At 43.8% G+C, this 27,531-nt stretch overlaps 2 protein-coding genes across 2 annotated transcripts in view; one reads left to right on the top strand and one right to left on the bottom strand.

Annotated features, from left to right (window-relative positions):
- The first annotated feature begins 1,686 nt into the window (after positions 1-1,686).
- On the top strand, positions 1,687-27,429 carry sec24c (SEC24 homolog C, COPII coat complex component). Its single transcript, XM_061708889.1, has 25 exons — positions 1,687-1,827; positions 3,764-3,942; positions 4,219-4,299; positions 5,828-5,954; positions 7,588-7,754; positions 7,902-8,645; positions 8,728-8,864; positions 9,681-9,749; positions 10,692-10,800; positions 10,975-11,102; positions 11,310-11,448; positions 11,544-11,659; positions 13,137-13,261; positions 13,457-13,648; positions 13,750-13,843; positions 16,030-16,146; positions 16,224-16,394; positions 16,844-16,940; positions 17,059-17,204; positions 17,634-17,772; positions 18,481-18,599; positions 19,134-19,313; positions 24,249-24,434; positions 24,596-24,685; positions 25,716-27,429. Exons 2-25 carry the CDS (start codon positions 3,783-3,785, stop codon positions 25,854-25,856), a joined length of 3,774 nt encoding a protein of 1,257 aa, XP_061564873.1. The 5' UTR covers positions 1,687-1,827; positions 3,764-3,782; the 3' UTR covers positions 25,857-27,429.
- The window catches only part of polr3e (polymerase (RNA) III (DNA directed) polypeptide E), a 164,284-nt gene continuing 152,016 nt past the window's right edge, over positions 15,264-27,531 (bottom strand). Inside the window, exon 22 of the transcript XR_009770544.1 lies at positions 15,264-15,281. The gene's annotated coding sequence lies outside the window, so the exon portion shown is untranslated. The remainder of the gene's footprint in view (positions 15,282-27,531) is intronic.

Raw genomic sequence — 27,531 nt, 5'->3', positions numbered from 1 at the left:
TGCAGCATCCTCTGCCGGTGGCGAAGAGCATCTCTGAATGCACAACACCGGAACCTGCAGCGTGGGAGTGAGAGGGGCAGGGTAACGGCCCATCAGGCGGGGGAGAGGTTTGTCCGTCAAGACTCCTCTCCCTGGCCCTGCCCCTTCTCAACCTTTCCCCGACCCTGCACCCCAACCTGGGGCTTGCTGATTGGGCCGGAGCTTCGGGAGCTGCGTGCTGGCCTGCGGTCCCCACCCCCGGTCATCCCGTTGCTGCTTCCACCTGCCTGCTGTGCTGTTGACGTCCCTGACCCCCAGTCTGGCCTTCGGCAGGAGGGTCCCCCCTTATGAGCCTGGTCCTGCTCAAGGTTTCTTCCCTCCTAAAGGGGAGTTTTTCCTTGCCACTGTTTGGCTAAAGGTTTTTCTCCCACTAGGGGAGTTTTTACCTGCCATTGTTTATGTAATAATGGCTCGGGGGTTTATGTTCTGGGTCTCTGGAAAGCGTCTAGAGACAACTTTTGTTGTATTATTAGACGCTTTATAAATAAAATTGAATTGAATTGAATTGAATTGAATTATGTAACAATTCCGTATTTCAAGGGACGGGTGGCGACCCTAGCTAGTGTGGTCTTCTGTTGCTGCAGAGCATCTGCCTCTGGAATCAGCAGTCCTTAGTTGTAACCAGTACTCGAGTTGTAAAAGGAAATCAGGGGGGATGGTGGATTTTATCATATGGGGACAGATAATTTGTGCTGATTACAAATAATATAATATATTACAAATAATAGCAGTGACCAAAACACCTGCAGAAATACTGCAGGAATGACATAGCAGCAGTTAAATGCAGCCTTCTGTAAGCTTTAAATATCCACTGGGCTTACATCAAATACATCAAAACACAACAATTAAAAAACAGTTTTCTGAACTTATCAATATGACTCTGTCCTTGACAGGATAAGTAAAATGGATCACCGCAAAAACTCACAATCTTAACAAGAATATTTGTCTTATTTCTAGTTAAAATGTCTCATTTTAGTAAAAAAAAATCTCATTACACTTAAAACAAAACTCATCACTGGAAAAAACAACAATTTTTACCTGTTTCAAGTAGATTTTCACTTGAAATAAGTAGAAAAATCTGCCAGTGGAACAAGATTTTTTTGCTTGTAATAAGAAGATAAATCTTGTCCCACTGGCAGATTTTCCTACTTATTTCAAGTGAAAATTTACCTGAAAAAGGTGAAAATTGTCCAATTTTTTTGGAGCTATATTTCTAAATGTTGAAATAGCAGTTTTTTTTTCTTTTTTTTTTTTTTTTTTCAAACTTTATTTAAAAGTTCCAATTACAGTCAGAACATTGACCGTGGACAATACAAAACAGTCAGGCATCAAGGAATTAAATAAACAAATATGAGACATAAAGTGGAATGTTGAAATAGCAGTAAAACCACATTCATTGATGAAATGACATAAGGGATGGAAAGGGGGGATGGCAGTTTTACAGGGGGGATGATTTTGACCGTTTTTATTTCAGGGGGGGATGCCATCCCCCCTCAACTCCAGTACTGGTTGTAACCATGGATCTATTATATAACGGGTTGTAACAAGTGCTTATTATTTGAGTTACTCTGGTCTCGCTGCGTACGCAGCGCTCCCCCGGAGCGGCGGCGCCGGAAGTGGACGTGGCAGAGCGCTGCGGCAGTTCCGCTGGACGTCCGCTTCTGCTGCCGCGGAGGATTAGCGAGCTCCACCCGGGGACGACGTCGGCGCCGCGGTTCGTCGGTCACTGGGCTCCACCGTCTCGGTCGCCATCGAACGACGGCCTCGCTGTTCTACACGTGTGCGGAGGTGAGTTCGGGTGTGACACTGGTGCCCGGCTGGAGGGTGGACGTCGTTAGCACCTGCTAACGTTAGCAGGTGCTAGCCTCCCCGGCTGATTCTGCTGGCAGCGTTAGCAGGTGCTAACGTTAGCAGGTGCTAGCCTCCCCAGCTGGTTCTGCTGTCAGCGTTAGCACCTGCTAACGCCAAGTAAGCCCCCCCCCCCCTGTGTTTTATACTACACAAACACACCTCATTTCGGTAAACTGGATACATTAACGACCCCTGACCACACAGTGTTTGAACCAAACTCCCTATTTCTACTGTAACGTACAGTTCTGTTGTTGGTACTGGCTGGTTCTACTGCGGCGCTGCTGCGCTGTTTCCTGCTCACACTTCATCACCATGTCGCTCTGCTGCTCTTCCTCTCCTCTCTTCCTCTCTGTTGCCCTCACATGTCACCATGATGGTGTGTGTGTTTTGTCTCGCTGTAACCCAGCTCTTAATGGCGGTACCGAGACGCAGCGGGCCGGTGCTGCGGTTCCGTCTCCCTGTCCCACCTGAATTATTCAAAGCCCCGCTCGTTCGGCCCGTGTTTGCCTGTTATCCGATAGCCAACTCTGTCACAGGTTACACCAGTCTCCCTAACCCGAACCCAACAACACATCTGATGCACAACAGAGTCGGGACAGACATGTGATATCCAGGATACCCGGCCGAAAGTCAGCGTTTATTACCGCGGAGACTTTTAAACACTCTGCCTTTTATTACCACTTTGGGTTTATTTGACTTCAGCTTTGCTTGATCCTCAGTCTGGGTTTGCACCCGCCTTGTGCCCTTTTCATATTAGACGTTTATTGCAGCACATCCCTTTGGAAATTAAAAACTGTTAATTTGAAGTCTGAAGGTAAAGTAAAAAGTAAAAGTAAAAATATTGCGCAATTCAAAAAATAATTTAAAAATACTCTGGATATTTATAGACATGGTGGTATATAATCACGATATTGGGGGAAATTGAATTGAATCCCTGGTATTATGTTTGGTATTGGCTGTGTATGTGTATTTATATGTATAGGTGGTAGGTATGTGTGTACGTGTGAAAATCTATGTGTATATGAGTATGTGCACTGTATATGGGTGTAGATGCAAGCATGAATGCATCAATGTGTATGTGTGCGTATTGTATATACGCATGCTATATATGATTTGATGGTATAAAGGTCAGGGCATCTATAAGCTTGTTAGCTTCAGCCCTAACCCTTTCAGTCAGACCTATGTACCCTTTTTTTGTTTTGTTGGAAGGACTTTTTTTATTTTTTTGCTGATCGAACTAAACAAACTCAAACTCAATGTGTGGCCAAGTCAAAGTTATAAGACAATAAAGACAATAAAGGTGTAGTCACGGAACCAGGACCTTTAAACGTCACAGGACGGTGTAATTGTTTCCTTCCTTCAGGACTGACAATCCTGCAGAATGACAGGCTCTGGCTTAACTTTCTGGTTAAATTAAAGTGTAAGATGCAGGATGGGGGTATGTTTTGGACCGCTTTCGTTCATCTATCCCTTTTCAGTTGCTGTTGAAGCATCTTATTTTAGAAGTTAAGCTGCATTATATCAAAAACTTTTCAAAACAATAGTTCACTGTAAGCGCCATTACTGAAAGATCAGTTATTTTGTGATTTAATTAATTCATGTTATTTTTTTTCTCCTTTTCAAGCCCTTAATTTTTGTGCTAAATGCCGAGCTATGTAGGTAGATTCCCTCTGCTCGGTACAGTTTTACCCTTCAGTGTCACGGAAACCCAGCAGCCTTTATCTGTATTAATATCCTTGTCCCAAGGTTTTTCCTTTTACAGAGATCTGGCCAGTATTATGTTGTTTATATGCAGCCAACGGGCTCAACATATTTAATATGAAGCAATGAAATCTGTTCATGACTGTGTTATAATTGTCACATTTTTATTTAGCTTTAGGGATGAACTGAGGATGAATGTAAACCAGCACACTCCAATGGCCTCTTCATATGGCCAGCCCCAGCCTGGCTATGGTCAGCCCAGCTACACTCCCCTGGACGGAGGGTACCCTGCCCCATACACACCCTACAACGGCCCTGCTACGGCCTACCAGCCTGGGGCTCCCCCACAAGGTAAAGCACCTTACAAACAGGTGTCTACAAATGAGATGTTTAGCTGGTTGGATAACATTTTATGATTGCGTAAGCATTCACAAAACTATAATTTTGGAGTGCCCTTCCTGCTTACCATCAAGCAATCACACTGTATGAGTGAGAGGCGAAAAAAAAACAAATTACCACAGAAGTTGTGCATACTAATCTAATGTCCAACTCCCCCTTCATCCCTTCATTTAACTTCACACATTACATCTTTGTATTGCCCTCTTTCCCTCTTTTCTTTTATTTCAGGTTATTCTTCTTTCACAAGCTTTCCCTCTAAGGCTGTGGCAGCCAACCCAGTCTCTGACCTCTCCTCTTCTCTTGACTTAGGTAACTGCCTTCTCTGTTTCTTCTTCATTTCACTCTTCTCGTGCCTTGTTATCATGCAACCGTCCTCGCATCAGCAGGCAGTGTGTAATAGATGTTGAGTCTTCGTGCCAGTGACTGAAGCAAGATATTCATCCAGTCACTACCAGGCATTCAGATTGAAAATAAATATTGATATAACGATATAACAAACAACCTTGAAACACCCACTAAAATTGTAAATCGTGTTTTACAGTGATATTCACATCCTTGGTCATTGACAAACAAGTTAACTAATTTTGGTAGTCAATGAATCTCTTGATTTATTTTTTGTGACCCTCCAACAATTAATTTTGTCATGCCCTCCACGTGGCTCGCCATAATGATGCAGTGAAATGACAGCTGTTAATCACATCTCACGCATGCAATCACCACTAGAGCGTGGAGGATAGAGGCAGAAGATGACTGATCAAGTTGCAAGTTCTTGGGTGGCTTCACCCTCGTCACAAGGGCTGCTGCAGAGCAGCAAGGGATACGCTGCTCTGGGACGCTGCTTGTGTCGTCTTTAGTGAGCTACATGGAAGCTGTACCGCTTGCTGCACTTCCTGAAGTGCATTATAATCACAAATGGATATTCCTCACTGAGCAGTGAAGACAGGCTTTTTTGCCGGTGAAAATAATGTGCATTGACAATTGTTCACGGTCGATTATGTTGACTAATCGTTGCAGCTTTATAGCAGAGGATGCAGTAGTTGAGGTTATTCTCACACATTTTTAAGATGCAGAAAACGTGTATCCTTACCACACAATTCTGATAAATCCTAGGATAGATTTAATGCCCCTTCAGTAAAGCATTATGAAGTTTATCAAGTGAGGGGAGAAGCTTTCTTTTATAAATAATTACGAACGAGTTTGAACTTTTTTTTTTCTGCATGAAAACAAAAGCGGTTGGATTCCTATTTAAATTTCTAATTAGTGGTGTTTCTCATGTAGTTGAACATGTAGCTGTATTGAAAAAAACATTTTTTTCTTTTGGTTACCCTCCTAACACCTGTGATGTCCACATATATCGGTGTGTCTATACCATAATATATACTTTTGCTTAAGGGGAGCTGAAGCAATTAGAAATGAAAATACTAAGCAACAGCTTTGGTCTGAGGATGTTAGAGAATAGCATTTGGAGTATTTATAATTAGTTAAAACTTTTTTTGTTGATCTTAATTTTTAAAAAACCTTTTTAAATATGAATAACTTTGCTATACTTTTGACTCTGCTTTACATTTCCCTTGACTCATGGGTTGAGAACCACTTTAACGTTTGGCATGCAGATAGTAGTTTGTGCCGTTAGTTTGAAAGCGCGGCATGATGGTGAACTGTCCTGCTTTTCTGAAGTTCTCTGTGCTTGTGACCCCAGAGACCAAACTCTTGAAGTGACTTTGGCCTCCTCGCTGGCCGTTACCACAGTCATTAGTTCAGATTGGTCGATATCAGAATATATTCATGAATCGCACTTCTTGGGTCATCAGTGGAAATCATTTGTGGTTCTCTTCAGGTCTTGCCAGGGGTGCTCCCGCCTCTGGACCCCCTCCCGTCTCAGCACCTCAGCAGTATAATCAGTACAGTCAAAGTCCAGGAGACATGCAGAATGGACCCCCACAGATGATACAGGCACCACCCAGGTAAAATGATTGGTTGATGTAATTGTTGAGCTGTTAATTCAGCTTCTGAGGCCTCCACTTTCACCTCACACTTGTTTAGATGTTTCCCTGCTTCAACACACCCTGATACAAATGACTGTCATTAACGCACCCGTGAGCACTTTGATGGCAGGCTGGTGACAACCATTAATTTGAGTCAGGTGTGTTACAGCATGGAAACATCTGAAACATGCCGGACACCGGCCCTCGAGGTCCAGGATCGCCCACCAGATAATTACATCATGACAGACTCCTTGAGCACTTTGAGTTCCTCAACTGTCATGTATTTGGGAGTGAAGGCCAATCACAGAAGAACCAAAGCAAACTATTCAAAGCTATTAACATGTTTCTTAATCTTCAACGGTTGGTCGGAAGTGTCTGAAGTAGAAAATGAACCTAAAACACCGGACATCCAGGTTTTGTGATGCCTTGTGTGCAGCTTTTAAATGTTGGATAAAGTACAATGCAGCAACCTGATGACATTATCTCAAGAATATTATTGACCTAACAGGAATTATAGTACTGTAGAAATCAGAGATGGTTTTGTGACAGCGTCGTGTTAATCCATTCATTAGCATGCATTTTTACAGTTAACTACAACTCTATATACACACATACCAGATACATGTTATGTTGAAATGAGCTTGTCCATCATTCATAAAGTTGATGAGAAATGCGAGGAACAGAAAATGAAAACTGCTTGTGACCGCCTAAGTCTAAAAATCTGTCATTCAGTGAGCTGTGCAGATTTGAAGAGTTAATGTGACGTCACAGACGCAGATTAGAGTAGGATTATATAGACTCGCCTTCTATATCTTAATCCAATTTCATATCATGTTTCGTTTTTTTTCCCCTCCAAGCACAGTTGTAGCACCAATTTTAAAAGATGCTTTTCTCCTAGCGGAGAGTCACATGGAGTATTTGACCAGCTGAGCAGATCTGTAAAGAAATAGTTGAAAGTGGAGTTGTTGTATCTCTGTTGCATTTTGACCATCTGGGTTACAGATGTTTCTTTAAGACATCAGAAGATTGTTTCACTATTTTTTAAGAAGGGCATAATGTCTTTTAACTGTATTAACAATGAAAGGTGCTGCATCAGTCAGCCCTGACACACCATATGTTTGTGTGTCAGCACAATGAGACAATGTGGTCCTGTATTTCACAACTGTTGGTGACTTTTAGAGTTATTAATGGTTTATAATTTTTTTTTTTAAGATTTTTTTTGTGGCTCTAGTGGCCCTTTATTCAAGTGTCAGACAGGAAGGGGGTAGAGAGAGAGAATGGGGATGACATGCAGCAAAGGTGCGCAGGCCAGGATACGAACCTGCGACCGCTGCAGGAGGACTGTAGCCTCAGTATATGAGCCGTTTGTTTAACCCACTGTGCCACCCAGCGGCTCGATTAATGGTTTATAATTTTAGCACAATCTTGTTGGGTTTATATTGCACCTGTTTGCTTTCTCTGTGGTTTGTTGAATTAGTGCTATGCAAATAATCTGAACACACGTGGCTAAAAAACTGCTCTCTGGGAGAAATCCTGCAGGGGAAATCCGTGACATCTAATCCCCTCATGAATAAAGAGCGCCCAGTTTATTTCTTGACTGTCGTGTGTGCAGGCCTGCTGTGTCCCAACCATATAACCAGGGAGCCATGAACATGTCAGGGCAGCACCCCTCCTATCCACAACACTACGGGCTTCCACCCACAATCCAACAGGTCAGCAACCAGATGACAGGGATGCAAATTGCATCTGGACCACCAACCCCTGCAGGACCTGGATATGGTAAATATTTGTCTTCTTCGTTGTTATGTACTGATGTAAATGTGACGTGGATGCATCTGAACAAAGTAAAGGTCCTTGTTGCAAATGTTTGCATCGCGTTATGGCCTTTCAGAGTCTTACTCAGCGTTGTATTGTCTCTTTGTGCAGCTCCACCTCACAGCTCACAGCTTCCCGTCAGCACTGCTTACTCAGCCGCACCTCCGCCCTCCTATAGTCAAGCCCCTCCCCCCGTGTCCCCTGCTCCCTCCCAGCCACCACCTCCCAGTGGTCCGGCAGCTTCTCAGCAATACTATGGAGGCCCACCACCTCCTTCTCAACAGCCATTACACTCTGCTCTCCCCCCTACCTCTCAACAGCAATTCACCTCTTCTGTTCAACTTCCTCCTTCTCAGCAAACTATCCCCCCTTCCTCCTACTCAGGTCCTGCACCTCCACCTAGTCAAGCTCCCACTGGCCCGGGGACCCAGCCACAGCAGACGTTCCTTCCACCTCAGCCCCCTTTCTCCTCAGCCCCCCTGTCTGTTAGCCAGCCCACCTTTGGCACTGGCCCGCCTCCACCTGCTCAAGGGTCCTTCCCGCCTCAAGCACCCCCTCCCTCTCAACCTGGGGGTTTCCCTCCCGCTGGTCCTCCCACCTCAGCCGCCGCTGGCCAGTACCCCGGCCCCATGCCCCCCCAGCAGCAGCCTCCTCCAACCCAGCCATCCCCTTACCACTCAGGGCCCCCTCCCCCCAGAGTTCAGATGCCTCCCACTTCAATGGCTCAAAGCAACCATCTGCCTCCAGGACCACAGGGTCCACCAGGTCCTCCCGGGCCTCCTGGGCCTCCCGGGGCCCTGCAGCAGCCGCCTCCTCAGCCGGGCATGCAGACAGGTTATCCTTCTCAACAGAATGGTAAAGATGCAGCCACGAACTGAAACCTCAAATTATAAGCGTATGTTTTCCTTTTGACTCAGCTGCTCTGTGTTCTCTCCAGGTGCATTTGGGCAGGTGAGAAGCCCTCAGCATGGTTACGCCGGTCCTTATCCCCAACAACCAAACTATGGAGCCCCTGCGCCAGCACCAGCTCCACCTGCACAGAAAAGACTTGACCCAGATGCCATTCCTAGCCCGGTGAGCAGACCAAATAAATATGAGGCTTTGATTTATTCTGAAACACCTGCTATCCTTGTCATCCCTTTACAGTTTGAGACAGTTTTTTGGTGACGTTATACTGGGCTAACTTGTCTTGAGAGGTGTCGGTCCCCCCTCATATGTACAAATAGGGAGGATGGAAAGTTGGGTTGGGTTCATCCTTGTAATTGGATACTTTTGGTCCGTTTTGGTGCTCACATTGTACCCAATGGACCAAAAGCCTTAACAGTAGAAATGTGGTAATGGTCACAGTTGAATTGGATGGACAGAGTGGTCCGTTTGGAAGCAAACAGAGACTTTTGGAAAAGTGGGCCTCAGTTCTTTTGTTTGGTTCACACAGATGTTCAGGTAGCAGCATTTATAGATGTCAGGTGAAACGCAACAACATGCTAACCAAACCAGAGTTTACTTTGATCAATACCTGACAAGTGTGAAGACATCTATATAGATACATCTCGATATAGTTAATAAAAAGTATATTTCAACCTGTTTTACAATCAAAAATGGTTTCCTTTTTTCTTGTTGTTGTAGAGATGTTAAGCATGTTTTTCAAGGCAGCTGCTCAGTTCAAGTCTACCTGGTCTTGTCGGTCAAAATGAAGACTACTACTAATCTATAATCAATACTAATGATCAGTTTCTGTTTTAATAACCGTTCTGCCTGCTACTCTGTGCAGTCTTGCTCTGTTTTCTCTTCTCGCACACCTTTTTTAAAAATCTTTTCACTCTTTGAATTTATGTATTTTTTTCCCCCTGTGTTGCTCAATTTGCTGGACAAACTTGTATGAATGTAAAGCAAGCGCCTGACATGCCGGCTGTGCAGAAATCAAGACATAGAATAGACCCAGACGCTATCCCCAGCCCAGTAAGTTCCTATGTGACTATTCTCCTGTTCTTTCTCCCATCATCTGCTAGACTGCACCAACTCCACTCCTCCTCTCCTTCTTAATTCCTCAAAGTCAGAGATGGGTGCTGGACTCCTTTTATTGCTCTCTGTTCAAGGCGTGATTCATATCACATTTCTATGTTTTTGTTTTAAAATACCACTTTAAAATGAAAACATCTCAAACTTCGGTGTATAGTTTGTGCAGGAAGGTAATTGTTAAAGATGTGCTTGGACGTGTCCACCACACCATGACTTAAAAGCCTACCAGAGTCCACTGCTCTCCTGTCAAATGGTCTTGTTTTAGTTTTTTTCATTCTTAGCAACAAATTATATCCCAAAATGTGAAACTGTCTTTTTGAATTGGTAATAATAATGAGAAACTGTCTAAAATACAGTTGGAATAATTAGTGGTATCATTGAAGCACATGTGAAACATTCTGTCAGTCAGTAACCTACTAGCAAGCACTAAATGTTATAACCCTCTCTCAAATTAGTTTTGTGTGGTTCAAGCAGCTTATCATTTTCGCAGCTACTAAGAAGTTTAGTTGGTCATTTGGAAGTTGAGCTGGCCTCGTAACGGCCGTCCCTCCTCTTTAATCTCCTCTGCTGACCTGCATGCTGGTTTGCAGCGTTTGACCTAACAAGTGTTTCTTGCACTGAAAGCATGCCTTTCAAAAAGTCTGATTTCTTTTACTTTTGTTTACTCCTGAGCATGAATCTGTACCATGTGTCCTGTTGCTCAAATGTTGTTGTTTCCCTGTAGATGTCGAGCTTTTTAGTGTGCATGCTCCTGTGTCCTGGATGGGTGTTAGGTGTTCCTCTTGTAGACTGTGCAAGGTCTGGGCTGGGGCATCATGCTACATGTGCGTGTGCAAACACTGGAAGCTAAGCAGTACTGTTTTTCTTCTCGTCTGTTTTTAGATCCAGGTAATAGAGGATGACAAGGCTAAGAGCACCGAGCCTTTCACCACAGGGGTCAGAGGTCAGGCGCCTCCGTTGGTCACCACCAACTTCCAGGTCAAAGATCAAGGTATGTTAAGCTTCCAAGCATCTAAAGCTGTCATCGCCAGGCATGTTTTTGAAGGATTAATTAAGATCCCTTTGTGTACCCAACCAGCTATTGGTGAAGCACTCATTAGACTCATTAGAGACTGATTTGTAGAGAGACTGTTGTGATGATAATGGGAGACTTGTCTGTGTGCAGGGAATGCCAGCCCCAGGTTTGTTCGCTGTACGGCCTACAATATGCCTTGTACGTCCGATATGGCCAAGCAGTCTCAGGTGCCACTGGCTGCTGTCATCAAGCCCCTCGCCACCCTGCCGCCTGATGAGGTAATCAATGCCCCGTCCTGTTTTGACTCTCTTCCTCCTATTATATTGTAAGATCTGCTCAGACATGACTGTTTGTGTGATCCCCATCTCTTACAACATGGCACAATACTCCTTTTAAGAAAATGTTACGATAAATGAATACCAAATTGATGTGTTTTTGATGCAACAGTATGTTTTGTTAGTAATGTTGAGTGAACCTCGTTCCAGACCCCTCCATACATGGTGGACCATGGGGAGAGCGGTCCAATCCGCTGCAACCGATGCAAAGCCTACATGTGTCCATACATGCAGTTCATAGAGGGAGGTCGCCGCTTCCAGTGTGGGTTCTGCAGCTGCGTCACAGAGGGTGGGTTTGATGTGCAAACATTACAATTTGAATGTTTTCCCAATTGAACTTTGCACTGATGTGATCCCTTTGTCCTCCCTGGTCTCTTCCTGCAGTGCCTCAACATTACTTCCAGCATCTGGACCACACCGGTAAGAGGAGGGACTGCTACGACAGGCCGGAGCTGTCACTGGGAAGTTACGAGTTTCTGGCCACTGTCGACTATTGTAAGGTGAGACCCTGATTGTATAGATTTGTTATGGACAAATAACTTAAAACAGATTTTTTTTACTAACGAATCTAAAGAATTGAACTAGTAAAAAATCTGTTTTGTGGCCACAAAATTCTAACAAGTTCAGATGAAATGCAAACCGTCGTGCTTCATGATACTGATACTTGAGAGTGTTTGTATAGTGTTCTGCTACAGTATCAGGGTTAAAAGGGTCAGAGTTTACTTCCATAAATACTCAAACTTATCATAGTAGTGTTTATTTCTGCTACCAACAATAAGTGAGGGCTTTTTCAGATTAGATCATTTATAGTCTGATCTGGGGGTTGCAAAGGTCCCCGTGAGGAAGAGTCGAGTGAATCTGCAGAGGAAGATGGAGATGAACACAATGCAACATACCATAATAAGAGCAGGCAGCTACTTTTCATTATTCGTGATCAGTTGTGCAATATCTTCATCCAAACAAATTCAAGCCCCCTGATCAGAAAACATGGACTTGTGTGAACTGAGCAACAATCAGCCGGCTCTGATCACATAATCTGAAACTCAATGGTCTTTGTTGCAGCTGCTCCGCGTATACTTTTTACTCTTGAAAATACAACTTTTTATGCAATGAAATATAGTCCTACAACAGCAATACATACTTCAAATGTGTGGTTGATTTATTTGGATTTGAGTGTACTTTAGAAATGAAGCGTGATCCCGCTCGCAGCCTAAATGACGAGCCTCACCAGTCGGGTCAGCCTCGTCTTGGCAGGTGGATTCACTGTTTTCTGATATTTATGTGTTATGGTTATATGTGCGGTGAAACACACATCAGATTGTACCCTGACCATTTAATAAAACGCGTAGGCAGTCCTGGTCCTCAAGGGGCCACTGTCCTGCATGTTTTAGCTGTTTCCCTGCTTCAGCAGACCCTGATGAAAATGACTGCGTCACTAACAGACTTGTGCAGACCTTGATGACAGACTGAGGACGATCCATTAATTTGAATCTGGTGTGTGGATGCAAAGAAACATCTAAAACATGCAGGACAGCGGCCCTTGAGGACCAGGATTGCCTACTTCTGCTGTCGAATATTTTCTACTAACAGTACATGTTGTACGATTCCTCTTTCGATGCACAAAATAAATGTTGTCTTGGATATAGCGATGAACAAAACCACCAACAAAGTTTTTTTCTGCAAACTGGTCTAAATTCATCGAAGGATAATCAGTTTGCGGATCATTCTGTTCAGGGAAACTCCCAGAGTATCATCTTGGCATAAAAGAAAGGGGGCGATAGTGCTCAGTCTGTCATTAAATCATAAAAAGATCGGATGTCTCTTTTTGCCTCGCACTTGAAATGAACACAGACGTTAGTTGAGATGCTGTTCAGAAATTTTATATCAGCAGCAGGTTGGCGCTGAATTGAAAAGCAGCTGTTGACAGCTTGTTCTTGAAATTGATGCTGGACTGGAATATGTTCCCGTCTCTACCAGAACAACAAGCTTCCTCAGCCGCCAGCCTTCATCTTCCTCATCGACGTGTCCTACAACGCTGTGAAGAGCGGCATGGTCAGCATCGTCTGCCAGGAACTCAAGAGTCTCCTGGACCACCTGCCCAGGTACGCTCTCACGTGCACCATCAAGGTCAGCTGAAGGGTTTATAAGCTGCAGGGAGGAAGATGATGCCGCAGCTTAAAATATGAGAAATTACGAGAGAGAATTAATTCAGAAGATATTTCCTTATCAGAAAAGATGTTTGGAACACGATCGGTTCTTAACATCTTTCGTCTTTCCTTTCCTACATGTGCGTCCAGGGAAAACCCAGAAATGGCGTCTGTGGTGCGGGTGGGTTTCGTCACCTACAACAAGGTTCTGCACTTCTACAATGTGAAGTCGAGTCTGGCCCAGCCCCAGATGCTGGTGGTGTCAGACGTCTCGGACATGTTCGTGCCCCTGCTCGACGGGTTCCTGGTCAATGTGAACGAAAGCCGGCAAGTTATTGAGAGGTGGGCAGAACCTTAAACCGACGTTCACACGTATGAAAAGCGCCAGGCGTGTGCGGAGGCGGGCAGTCAGACACGCTTTTATAACTGCTTGTGCTTTCCAGTTTGTTGGACCAGATCCCAGAGATGTTTGCTGACACCAGGGAAACTGAAACAGTCTTTGGACCCGTCATCCAGGCAGGACTGGAGGCACTCAAGGTAAACACATGTTGTTGTTTGTTTTCCCAGATTTGAAAGTCCATCAAAGGCGGATTTAATTTGAAGTTTTAGAAATGCAAGGATCTACCTCGGACCCATATTTTCCGCACTATAAAGCTTGAGTTATGGTTCTGCGTGCAACCGTGTGTGGTACGCGTCGACGCAGACCACACGCCGTCACTGACGCCGTCGCTGACGTGCACCTCCCGAAAATTGTAACTACGCGTCGAGGCGACGCAGACGAGAGGGCTGTGATTGGTTCGCTTGGTAGCAACGCATTTACGGTTTCTGGTTTGAAGCAATCGTGAACTTTCAGCGCTCTTTTCTTCGTGTATATGTGATTTTTTTTTTTTTTTTTTTTTGCACAATAGTTGTCCTTATCTCTTTGATTCACTGTGACCGTAAAAAGTCTGATAAACCATTCAGGAAAAGATCGCGAATTAGCGGTCACGGGATGTACTGCCCCGCGGAGAAATGGAGTGACGAAGAAGTCCGAAGGATTCACGACGGTGTCACGGTGACGGCGTGTGCTCTGCGTTGGTTTGACGCAGAACCATAATTCAGGCTTAAGGCATCCTTAAAGTTTCTCAAAATCAGCAGTGCACCTCATAATCCGGGGCGCCATATATGAGTTTTGTTGTGCTTACTGACCTCGAACCAGTTTTATGTGGTACGCAGCGCTCAAAAACTGCTCCGCTTGATTGGTGGTCGGACCAGTCAGCTGACACATAAAAGTTGGTCCTTGGTTGAATACGAGTTGCAACGTCAGACAACGTTAGATAACTAATTATGTAGCGCTGGCAGCTATCATCCAACATAAAGTCAATGCTACCTTACTATAGTTAGATGTCAGGCCAACGTTTTTAGAGTAAACCCAGTTTTCAAATCTATATCATAATCAAATGTTGGAATACAACGTTGTTCCAACCTCACACTAACTTCAGGTGTCCACTATCGCTCGCAATGATGAGCCTATCACAGAACAGGATGTAGTACAACGTTTACCTCCGCCGCTTTTTATTGGTGGAGGACGACTGATTTAAAATGTGAAAGTATTTTTCAGTTTTATTTACAACTGAACGATATTCTGAGTTATTGTGAATGAGTTGAATAAAGTTTGACCTACCAGACTGTTTTGTTTCTCTTTTATATACAGTATTTTCCGCACTATAAGGCGCACCTAAAAGCCTTTAATTTTCTCAAAAACCGGCAGTGCGCCTTATATATGATCATTACGGTAATTTCTGTTACTGTAGTCAGGGGGATTGTAGCTACTGTAGTTTGTGTCGCCGAAGTAATGGCACTAAAAACGTCAGGAATCATCACAGACGTTCAAGACAACAGCAGCGACGCTGACTCGCATAATGGCGACTTTGAAGAGACAGAGCAAAGCTGGTTTTTATTTTGTTAATAAAGTTTGACATACGGTACTTTTCTTCTTTTTTTTTTTTTTTTTTTTTTTTGCATTTGCTGTAGGATTTTGTAGCATTTCCTGTAGCGCAGCTCCATCAGGTAGATACGTAACTCAACCCCAGCCACTATAGTACGGTATTTTACCATATATTTAGTGCGCCTTATATATGGGATATATTTTAAAATATGTCATTCATTGAAGGTGTGGAAAATACAGTATGTATTATCACGCCCCTTATAACTCGGTGCCTCTTATGTATGAAAATAGACCCGCTCATTGATATTGCCCCTTATAATGCGGTGGACCTAATGGTCCGTTAAATATGGTAACAGTTTTAATTTACATTACAAATTTACATAAATGCACATACACAATGTGATCATTCTTGCTGGATGATACTGTTGCTGTTTAGAGTTAGCAATGTTATTCAGACCCTTTAGCAACTCATTTCATAAAAGCACCGGTGAAGAAAGCTGCAACCTTAACTGTCATTATGTTGCTCTCCCTCCCTCACCGCTTCTGTCCGGTCTGAGCACGTAGTGATGGCAGCCAACCGTCTGTGCACTGTTCATTAGGATGAAGGTGAAACAAGGATGTGAGGGAGACAGGAGAATGAAAGTGCTTTAATTTGAACAAAAACAAGCGGAGCATCACAAAGAATCCCATCGCCCTCCCCCCTCTGCACCGTCTCAAGTCCGATCTGATTGTGTGGGAAACGCTGGTGTCACTCATGTGTCGGCTGATCTGATGTTGCTTTGTGTCGCGTTGTCAGGCTGCTGACTGTGCAGGGAAGCTGTTCGTGTTTCACACGTCTCTGCCAATCGCTGAGGCTCCTGGGAAACTAAAGAACAGAGAAGACAAGAAGTTGATTGCGACAGACAAGGAGAAGGTAAATGCAATATTTTGTATGAATAGGTGAGGTTATTGGTGTGCCACGCTCATCCTCCCCTCTTCTGTCACCCGCAGTCTCTGTTTCAGACGCAGGCTGGCTTCTACAACAATCTGGCCAAGGACTGCGTGGCCCAGGGTTGCTGCGTGGACCTTTTCCTCTTCCCCAATCAGTATGTGGACGTTGCCACATTAGGGGTGGTTCCTGTCTCCACCGGAGGTTCAGTCTACAAGTACACATACTTCCAGGTAGGGAGGACTCACCGTCTTCCTCTCTCGGATTTGGTTGCTACCAGGTTTCTATTCATACAGCCTGCCGAGGCAGGTCTTGTTTCCAGTTTATGCAGTTTTATGATGCAGCACGGTGGCTTAGTGGTTAGCGCTGTCGCCTCACAGCAAGAAGGTTCCTGGTTCTGTGTGGGGTTCTATGGGTTCCCTCCGGGTACTCCGGCTTCCTCCCACAGTCCAAAAACTTGTGTGCTGTGTCGGTTGATGATTCTACGTTGCCTGTAGGTGTGATCGTGCATGGTTGTTTGTCCACCCCTGCCTCTCACCTGTAATAAGCCGGGATGGGTACCGGCAGAACCCTGTGACCCAAACGGGTATAGAATATGAATGAATGATGCAATTTATTCAGCTGGAATGTGGACGTTCCTCTTGAAAGCAGTGTGATGCTCTGTTTTTTTTCTTTCCTGCAGGCTCAGTCAGATCAGGAGCGATTCCTGAACGACCTCCGACGAGACGTTCAGAAACCAGTTGGGTTTGATGCCGTCATGAGGGTCCGAACAAGTACAGGTGAGCCTGCGGATCTCCAAAACCAAATATAACACAAGACACGTACATTAAAAAAAAACTAACATTCCAGACTGAGATGAAGCACGTGGTTAATGACTTCACATTCCCTGCTCTGCAGGTATCCGAGCAACAGACTTCTACGGCTCATTTTACATGAGTAACACCACAGACGTGGAGCTGGCAGGCCTGGATTGTGACAAAGCCATCACCGTTGAGTTTAAGCACGACGACAAGCTGAGCGAGGAGACGGGGGCACTCATGCAGGTGCGCATGTTGATAACTCAATCTAATGAGCTTTTGATTAAGTTATGGAGTTCAAACCCGACTTTTGACCCCTCTGAGATCGAGTACGTACAAATTCCTTTGATGAAATTCTCAGGATAATGCAGGTTTTTCATGTCATGACTATCTGTGTGGCATTGTTGTTCTAACTTATTTACTGTTTTTTTCTTTTTAATGTATTTTTCATGTATTTATTTGTTTTCTGTTGTAATGTGTCTTCATGGGAATGTGTGAATGTGGTTGTGGTTATGATTTCTGTCACCATTGGGACAGGCAATAAAGTATTCTATTCTATTCTATTGCATTGAGTGAGGATGACACAGAACGATAGCTAACAGGATTTAGGAGGACAGATTGGTGTTAGATCATCACAGCTAGGTGTAAATATCTCTCCCGCTTGCATTCCTGCAGTGCGCTGTGTTGTACACGAGCTGCAGCGGCCAGAGGCGTCTCCGTGTGCATAACATGGCTGTCAACTGCTGCTCACAGCTGGCTGACCTTTACCGAAACTGTGAGACTGACACAATCATCAACTACTTCGCCAAATACGGTGAGTTGTTGTTGTGAAGAGTTTCTTCTCATTGGGCTGGATGTGAGTGTGATCTGCAGATGTGCTCATAAAATACAGCTGTTCATTTAGAGCGACTGATTAAAGAATACTGGATAACCATAGCTGTATTACAACTCATCATTCCTGCAAACTAGTCGCTTTTTGGTGAAATTCACTGTTCTGAATGGAAATAATAATAATACATTTTATTTGTTAGGCGCCTTTCATGGCACTCAAGGTCGACCGAAATGTGTCGTCCATGTGAAACGTGTAGATTCGAATAGTTTTTTTTTAAAGGGGGAGGGGTGCAATTTCCAATAATGGACTTTCAGAACCCTTCGGTATCATCTTTGCAATAACATATCTTTGGTAAAGCTCAACGTGTGCACCTTAGTCTTTTGACACAATCAAGTAGGTAATATTTTCCCCCGTTACATGGTGAACTGAAGGTTTATTGATGGAAGTATTTTATGCAACATTACGTTAGTTCAGCGAATGCCAGCATCAGTTTGAGGCAAGTCTCCAATGATATGTGCTCTAACCTTTTTCAGCCCTTCTGACTTCAGTTAAAGTTCAAAGAAGGTGTAAATGTTGGTTTTCTGTCAAAATCGGAGCACAGCTTCAGTGTTTAATACAAGTTTCTGTTGGCTCGCTGATTCCCCGCGGTTCGTCTGATCTTTGCATGTGCTTTTATCTCGTGTCCTGCAGCTTTCCGCGGCATCCTGAACAACCCCACCAAGGCAGTGAGAGACACCCTGGTGAACCAGTGTGCCCAGATTCTGGCCTGCTATAGAAAGAACTGTGCCAGTCCCTCGTCTGCTGGTCAGGTACTCGAGCAGTCGGCATGTACATGACCTGCACACACAGTTTCCACCAAAATAAAGTGCTTATTTTACATAAACAGAGTAAAGTGTCAGTTCAGTGGATTTGGAAACAGTTTGAATGGAGAAAGAAACAAAACCACACATTAGAGTCACATTAAGATGCTGGATTATAGTCATTACTAGGATTATTTGAGGTTTCAAACTTCTGCTTTCTTGATGGAGGGATTGATCAAATCCATCATCGCATTCTGATTAAATTTTTCTCAAATTTCAACAATAATTTTACTTTCCATAGAATAAGGTGGACAAACGTTCGACACCTCCAAACCTGCAACCTTTGCTCATGAATGTGTGACTGATCTAGGATAAACTTTACTGTCTCTGAGTTAATCCTCCCAATGTACCTTTCATGTTACCTACATTTCTGTTTATTAGCTTTATCTTAATATCGATACCATGAGTAGGATTGAGAAACCAGACGCGTCAGGTGCCGAGTTCGGTATTTGCGTCTCTAAATGTGCGTCTGTGTTTCCTCAGCTGATTCTTCCAGAGTGCATGAAGCTGCTCCCCGTTTATCTCAACTGTGTGCTGAAGAGCGACGTGCTGCTGCCGGGAGCCGACGTGTCGTTGGACGACAGGGCGTACCTCAGGCAGCTGATCAGCGGCATGGACGTGTCCGACTCCCACGTCTTCTTCTACCCCCGTCTGCTTCCACTGGTGAGAACACAAACATGCCAACACACACATTTTCTTCTCAGGATTTTTTTTATATATATACAGGGGTGATAGCGCTCCGGCGTCACGCCGGATTTCCGGCATACCGAGGTGTTTGCGAGAAAAAAATAAATAAAATCCGGTTTGCCGTTTATTTTTCTTATGTTATGAATTTTTCATATACCGTAATACCGGTGAGTAGCGCATACAACGTTGGGAGCGCCGCGCGGCGGAACGTAGCGCCGCTGGACACTGTTTGTGAGGGGACTGTTTAGCCAGTGAGCAGAGCCAGCAGGGAAAAGTCAACAGTGCTGCGTGTCCGCGTGTAATCTAAATCTACCATGGCCTCAGCGTTAGGGCTCGGCCAAGTGAGGCTTTATAAATATATGGGCTTTTTAAATGTATCAAATATATGAGCGCGGAGTCGGCGAGAGCTGCGCGCGGCGAAGAGTACGAGCCGGGCGCTGTGAAGCCTGATTTATAGTTCCGCGTTAAATCGACGCGGAGCTTTCGCCGTAGGGTACGCCGTAGTTCGCGTAACCCACGGCGTATGGCCTGCGTTGGTGTAACGCGGAACCATAAATCAGCCATAAACCACACCTGCAGCCCATCAGCTGATGAGGATGAGAGGTTAAAACAGGTCGCTGCCAGTTGTTCATTCCTGGTACGTTTTGTTAACTCAGAGCTTTATTGGTTTGTTTGTTAGCTTGCTGGTGTTTTTTTTTTCTCTGGGATTTTTGAGTTATTTATGAAGAAGTTCCGTGTGAGCAGTAGGCTACTCGAGTTGAAGGGGGATGAGGGGTGATGTGATGGCACCCTCCCCCCTGAAATAAAAACGGTCCAAATCATCCCCCCTGAAATAAAAACGGTCCAAATCATCCCTCCTGTAAAACTGCCATCCCTTATATAATTTCATCAATGAATGTGGTTTTACTGCTATTTCAACATTTAGAGTTATCACCAGAAAAATAACTTATTTGACCATTTTCACCTGTTTCAAGTAAATTTTCACTTGAAATAAGTAGAAAATCTGCCAGTGGGACAAGATTTATCTTCTTATTTCAAGCAAAAAAATCTTGTTCCACTGGCAGATTTGTGTAGTTGAAAAATACATGAGAACAGGACCTTGAAAAAAAATAATCACATATTAAATCGCAATCGTAATATTGAGGAAAAAAATCGCAATTAGATTATTTTCAAAAATCGTTCAGCCCTACATTAGAATCATAAGTGCCACCTCATTGTAAACTGCATCATTTTGTGAGGCCATGCAAACCTGTATTTATACTAGTGTGGACATTAATGTTTTTCTACAATATTTCCTCCTCATGACAGTAAAATAGCCCATTCTAAGCCAATTTACTGCAGCAATTCCTTTCCAAATCATTAGAAAATGTGGTTAACACCCAGCATGAAAAAAAAAAAAACGTGATATACCGTGAAACCGATATAATTTTGAAAAATACAGTGATATAAATTTTTGGTCATACCGCCCAGCACTACGTTCGCGTAGATCCGAGAGACGCTTTCACTCAAAACCACACCAGTAGCCATACTTAAGCCAATCGGTAATAGTGTAGGGGGTGGTCTTGGGTTTTGGCCAATCAGATGGATTCTAGCCTCGCGTCACCAGGCTCCAGGCTGTTAACCGAAATCACCAAAATAAATGTGTTTTATTCTATTTTCTATGGGCTGCATGTGGTGAGCTTGAACAACAGGACCATGGGTCAATTTACACCAGACTTACACTTTAAGAGTACAAAAAATGACAATTGTGTTGATCGGGGCATATATCTTGGCTTAGGGGCTCGCTTACCTCCCAGGGAAAAAAAGTTCAGGCTCAGGATTTTTTTTTACTATCACCCCTGTGTGTATGTATATATATATATATATATATATATATATATATATATATATATAAATTGTGATGAAGTGTGCACTTTCAAAAGACCACACATGAGAAGACAAACATTAAACCAACAAACAAATGACCAGTGGCAAAAGGGTCGGGTCAGTTCATACAAGAAGGTCAAAATAAGCTTAAATCAGGACATCACTTGTAATAGATGTCTTTAATGGAAATTCTTAAGCTGGCTAATTACAAATGGATCAAATGAACCTGTCTAATGAAAACTGGAAGTGCTGATGATAAAGTGAAAATGACTGGACGCTCATCATTCATGTAAACGACATTTATCAGGCCATTTCTGACCTCTTCTTGCCAACAAGGTGCATATTCTCACTCACAGAGGTCGTCACATGCCAAGTCAGGGTCATTCTTTCAGCATAACAGAGGAAGACGAGGCTCCATGTAACTTCAGACTTATTCTACAGCCATAGTCGTCATTGTTTCCCTGTGCAACCTCTGAAAATACTGCTTGAGCAGCACATCTTCATCAACAGCCCCGTGTTCACAGCAGAGAGGAACAGAAGGACCAGAAATGTCCAGCCAAAGCAGCTTTCTTTGCAACCTTCAGCAGAATAAAGTTTAACTAAGTTTGCCTCCGAGATAATTCACTTCACTTCAGAAACCCGATTTGTCATTGAAGGGTGACAAATGAACATAAAAACAGTAGTGTCACTCAATGATCATAGTTCAAGCACTTCGAAGGAACTGACACGAACTAGCATAATCTCCGTTGAAGCCTCGGAGACAGGGTCACGTAAAAAACAACACTGTCAGTCCACAACACACTCCCTTAGTTTTTCAGGGTATAAAAAAGCACCTTGAATAACAGATGCAGCTAAGTTCAGACAGCTGGAGGACACAGATTTAATCAAGAGCCTTAAAATATTCATAGAGATGCAAATTTTGTGGGATAACCAGCACAACCATTTCAGATCTGTTGTACAAAAAATAAGAGCTTGAACTCAATGTCTAACTGCCAGACACACGACACCAGGACAGACACGCATGAGGATCAAAGACAAGCAACAATGTTGACTTGAAAGCTGAGACAAATGTTAAAAACAGTTTTTTGTTTTGCTTTTATGTTTTTAGTAAACTGGATTAAAAGAAGTGGACATAAACATGCTGTCATAGACCGTTGGCAGTGATTATTAACAAATAAATGCTAAGAATGTGGGGGAGTGTCTGCAGCCATAGATTAAATATGTGTGACAGTGTTTGTTGGCGTTTGTGAGCCTCAAGGCGGCCACAGCAGAAGCCCAGTAGAGAGAGCAGTATCATCATTCGCTAAAGGCATCTGGCATGTTGTTGTCCACCATTTGGCTGCTGAATAACGACGACGTCCGAGGTGACTTGGGTCAGGTGCCATCCTTCTCAGCGTTGACGTATGTAGGAGGAAAACTCCAAGCCTTTGGCTTCGGCTGCTTTGATGGGTGTTTTCACGCTCTGGACACGAGTCCTGTTTGCTTGTGTAAGAGTGAACACAGCAACCGCGCTGGTGCGCCCCAAATAGTAGTACGGCTCTAAGAGAACTGTCCATTTGGGGTGTGAAAGTACCCTCCAGTACCCTAATTCAACCCAAATACGAGCAGATTCTGGATGTTCGACAGCTACGTGGTGCAAAGAAGCAAATCCAGGGAAATACACTGAGTCTAGTTTATTTCTATTGTAAACATGATGTTACTGTAATCATTAATCTTCCAAGGTGACAGCTTGTCATTGGGTCAGCAGCACTTCTCAGTCTTCTCTGACTCTTAACCCGTGATTGTAATTCATCTAGTTTAGAGGCCATCCATCAGTGCGCTCCAACATATGTGAAACAGCTTATGACTAAGGGGGCATTCACACCAGCTCGAGTTGGTCCACTTTAATCGGATCAGAGTTTGTTTGCTTGGGAAGTCCGGTTCGATTGGGGAGACGTGAATGTGCAATCCAACGGTAATGTAGTCCTTAGAAGCATCCATCTTCAAAACGTAGGTTTCAGTCTGCCGTAAGCACACCAAATGCAGGAAGTGAACTACAACACAAGGCATTGTTTTCAACACATTAGTTTTCTTCTACGTTGTTTGTCGTCTCCTTCAGAAGTCCTGGGTGCACCGCCTCCACAGGCGAGGAGGGGAATGCGTTATTTAAAAGGTTTGGTTCGTGGAAGCGCAGCATCAATGCAAACTCTGAATGTTACAACCCTGATTGAACCAAATCCCCAAACCTACCAAGTCTACTGGGCGACTCGGTGTGAAAATGATCGTAGCGGAGAGCTTGGTGTTTGACAGTAAAGTTCTGCGATCCAGGGAGAAGCCTCAACTAGGAAGAAAAGTTTTGGTGGCGGCCTCCAGAATTAGTGAAGCCCTCGTAAAACCAAGCATCTAAATGTTGCATCTTCTGCTCCCGTCCTCCGTGTCCACTGGCTTCAGCTCCAGCGCCAGAGTTAATGTTAATCCATCACGCAAAAGTTGCCCTCATCCTCACTAGGATGCAAGTAGCCCATGTCTTAATGGAGCACTGAGCTTCTCCTCAGCACCTTTCCCCACCTCCTGGATCACGGCAGTCCTGCTGCTTTCCAATAAACTTTCTGTGATGGCATTAAAATCTTGACAACAAGCGTTGCATATCAAAGAGATTGTGATTAATCACTTTTACTGACCGAAAACAAGGGTCAACATGAAAACTAAGAACTTTTAAAATCAACTATTGGCACGACTGAGCTCGGAGCTGCAAACGTAAGCCGCCAGCTTAAGCTGCCCACGTGTCTCTGCCAGCTTTTGTGGGCATGGAGGTCTGTATCAGGCTGCCCAGAGCCCAAGTTTTCTCAGTCCAGCTGGATCCACAGGCAGGCCGAGCTTTTAGCTCTTCACTTTGATTGTATTTTAGGATTGTGGGAAGTGTTACGAGGCTTACATGAGCTCACCACACGCTGCTTACCTGACCACACACTTTAAAGTGAGCTATACTTATCTGACTCTGGGATATTAAATATGTTGTTTGAGGAGATGAAAGCATGCTTTTGAAATCTCTCTTCAACTTTGCAGATGAAGCTTGAAAGCGGATCGTTGCCGGTGGCAGTGAGGGACTCGGAGGAGAGGTTGTCTAAAGGCGGAGTTTATCTCATGGAGACGGGGCTGCACCTCTTCCTGTGGGTGGGGGCCAGCGTTCAGCAGGAGCTGCTCATCAACATCTTTGGCACGTCGAGCTTCAACCAGGTTGAGTCCAGCATGGTGAGAAAATCCCTCTTTCCCCCTCTTTTTCAGCTGCAGACAACTGAGCCGCTGTTGCTGCTTTGATCCTGGATGGTGTTTCTGACAGACATCAAAACCACACTGGTTGTATCTAATATGCAGTAATATTCAGGTGTTGATGATAGTGCCCTGTCTTTCAGACAAGTCTACCGGTTCTGGACAACCCCTACTCTCAGAGACTCCGAGAGATGGTCGACTCCTTCAGAGCGCAGCGCTCTCGATACATGAAGGCAAGCGTTTTCCTTTTTTTGCCGTCGAATCTCACTTCCCCTCTTTCTGTGGTTATTTTTGAGTTCTGTCTGTGTCTTGTGTATTGTTGCCCCATATTGCCATCACTATGCCATTATTGGTTACCTTCCTAAACCAATCAGACACGTCACTACCTGTCATGTCCTACGGTTTTGGACCTGTCTTTTCCTTTTTAACTGAATTGCTTCAAACATGGGATGGAGCTGCCCCACCCTCCTTGATCAATGTTCGTTTAAACCAAAGGGAAGTAACTGCTAGAAGTTCTTTCAAAAGGAACGTATCAATTGGAAAATTGATAATTAAAAGTTTCTTGTAAACTAATAATAGCTGATAGCTGGGGGGGAATATTATATCAATGAAATATTTGTGTTAACCTATTCATTTGTTTTAGTCCTTAAAACAAAAATGATAAAACCCGACTTTCCCAAAAGCTAATTGTTTTTATTTGAAGTTCTTTGTGGTTCTTAGGTTTTCACACTGTTTTCTATTCATTTAAATGCAAAGAAAATGCTGAAAACTAGCTCTGATTTAAATTTAAAAAAAAAAAAAAAAAAAGGTTCTTCCAATCATCTCGAGCAGGTTAGACACCTGTAACCTTCTGTTTCCAGGTTTGTCCAAATGCTCCGTACAATGTTCTTACCTCACTCGGATTACAGCAGCTAGATTATGAACATGCAGTTTAACTTTAACTCTGAAATCACAGTACAACACTCACCTTTAAAGTGGAACCAGAAAGAGGCGTGGGCTCTGAGCTGCTGACCGCTCGCCTCTCGGACCACCAGGGGACGCTTCTGCAGCTTGTGGGCAGACTTGATTTCTAGTTTGCTCTTATAGCGCACCTCTTTTAATTTTCTAATTTTTAATCTGAATTAGTAAACATGGTCTTTTATGTGGTCATTTAACACCCTTTGCAGTTGTAGTTTTGTGTAAATTAGAACTACAGTGTCTTTGTAAGCGTTTGTTGGTTGTTTTGATGCCAACCCTCCTCTTCCTCTCTCCTCTGGCCTGCAGCTGATGGTGGTGAAACAGGAAGACCGGACCGAGCTGATATTCAAGCACTTCTTGGTGGAGGACAAGAGTGCCAGCGGGGGAGCTTCATACGTGGACTTCCTGTGTCACATGCACAAGGAGATCCGCCAGCTTCTCAGCTAGACCCCGAAACGGCCACCTTCACTGACGAGCCCCACTGCAGACACACCTGTACCCCCCACCCCCGGTCACTGTTCCCCCTCCCATCTGAGAAGCAGCGCTTTATCCTGTTTTTTTTTTTTTGTTTTTTTTTGTTTTTTATTAAACCTGATAAACTAAAGCTCTCCTTGCTGTTAGTCAGCTGAGCGTTGGCTGGCAGGTAGCTGTGTGTGTGTGTGAGTGAGTGAGAGTGGGAGACAGTGTGTGGAAAAATTGAGGATGGTGTGTAAAGCTTCACTTGGCCTCACATTTACTGTTCCAGCACAGCCGGAGCAGAATAACTGACGAGGAAGGATAATGTATATAAACAAACGGACACTTACGTATGCAACAGCCGGAGCGAGAGAGGTAGTCGTTCAACTGTCCATTACTGGCACTGAAAAGCTTCTCTGGGTGCATCAAAACTTGGATAACAAAAACTTTTTATACGAGTGAATCCCAGTACAGCGATTTAAATTTGTGTATGAAAATGCAATCACGTAAATGCTGATCTGTCTCCCTCCACTTAAATCATGGCCTTAGTACCTGCTCCCCACGCTGCTCCAGTCATCCATAATGTGTATGCTTTTTCTTTTTTTTTCTTCTTTTTTTTCCCAGATGTGAAGGGATTATCTGCCATTTGTCCAGTTTATGAACATTTGAATTTAAACCCAGCTCAAACTAGAGTCTGATGAGCTCTTAAAACAGATGACATCTGTTTTCTGGAGCGATACGAACAGCTGGCTCATGTCGGGGCTCGTACTGTCCAGAGGTACGTTTCAGATCGCCGTTGTGTGGGAGGCGCTCGTTAATCCCGTGTCTGAACAGCACTGAGAAATGTCAGAATAACGGAAATATGAAGCATGGGAGCTTTTTCTCCTCAGTCAGGGTGATTAAATTTCCTCTCTGGGTTAGTTTCTGGGGATGATTGTAGATGATGTGAAGTGCTGCAGACTTTATATTCATCAGAAGTGCTGATGTCCAAAATTAAACAGAAATGAGCACAGAATTGCAACATAGGAGTGAAACACCAGTAAATGTTGCAAACTTTGAGTTGTCTCTGCACTGAATAGTTGGGAAGCTGATCAACGTGTTCATAAAATATATAATGTGTACAGAATTAATAGAAAATGAGAATTTTAACGACCTGCCTGAGCAGTTGTGGTCTGTTTCTTTGTCACAAATAGCGGAAATATAAGATTGTGGCTTTTACTGAAGAAAGAGGAAGGTGGACTTTTTTGATATGTCTGTGCGTGTGAAAGAGCGTGAGAGTGTGGGGTCGGTCCTGGTGAATTTCTCACATGGAACAGAGGGATCAGCCAACACACCGACTTTCATTACAGTTAAACTCGGTCTTCATTTATCACTTTCTGTTCCTTTTTTAACAATGTGATTTTGTGTTGGCGCGTGTGTGTGTGCAGCCCTCTGTTCCGTCTTTACTTTCCCCCGATTCTGGTCGACCCGCCGTCTTGACTGTAATCTTAATTTCTGTTCCTTTTTCTTTCTTTCTTTTTCATTGCCTCTTGGGACTGCTAATAAAATGATTGTTAAAAGTGAACATCCATTTTCATCCTGATTATTTCCGATACCATTTCCTCTTTCATATGTAGGCCTATACAGTTCATGTAACTAAATACTTCACCCCCAACAATGAATAAAT

The sequence above is a fragment of the Cololabis saira genome, chromosome 19, assembly GCF_033807715.1.
Source record: "Cololabis saira isolate AMF1-May2022 chromosome 19, fColSai1.1, whole genome shotgun sequence".
Taxonomy (NCBI): domain Eukaryota; kingdom Metazoa; phylum Chordata; class Actinopteri; order Beloniformes; family Belonidae; genus Cololabis; species Cololabis saira.
This window is presented reverse-complemented; position numbering and strand designations above follow the sequence as displayed.

Coding starts and splice junctions, on each gene's coding strand:
- sec24c (XM_061708889.1), top strand. CDS start 3,783: ATGAATGTAAACCAGCACACTCCAATGGCCTCTTCATATGGCCAGCCC. Junction 11,449..11,543: donor CTGCAGCTGCGTCACAGAGG/GTGGGTTTGATG, acceptor CTCTTCCTGCAG/TGCCTCAACATTACTTCCAG. Junction 17,205..17,633: donor AGACGGGGGCACTCATGCAG/GTGCGCATGTTG, acceptor GCATTCCTGCAG/TGCGCTGTGTTGTACACGAG.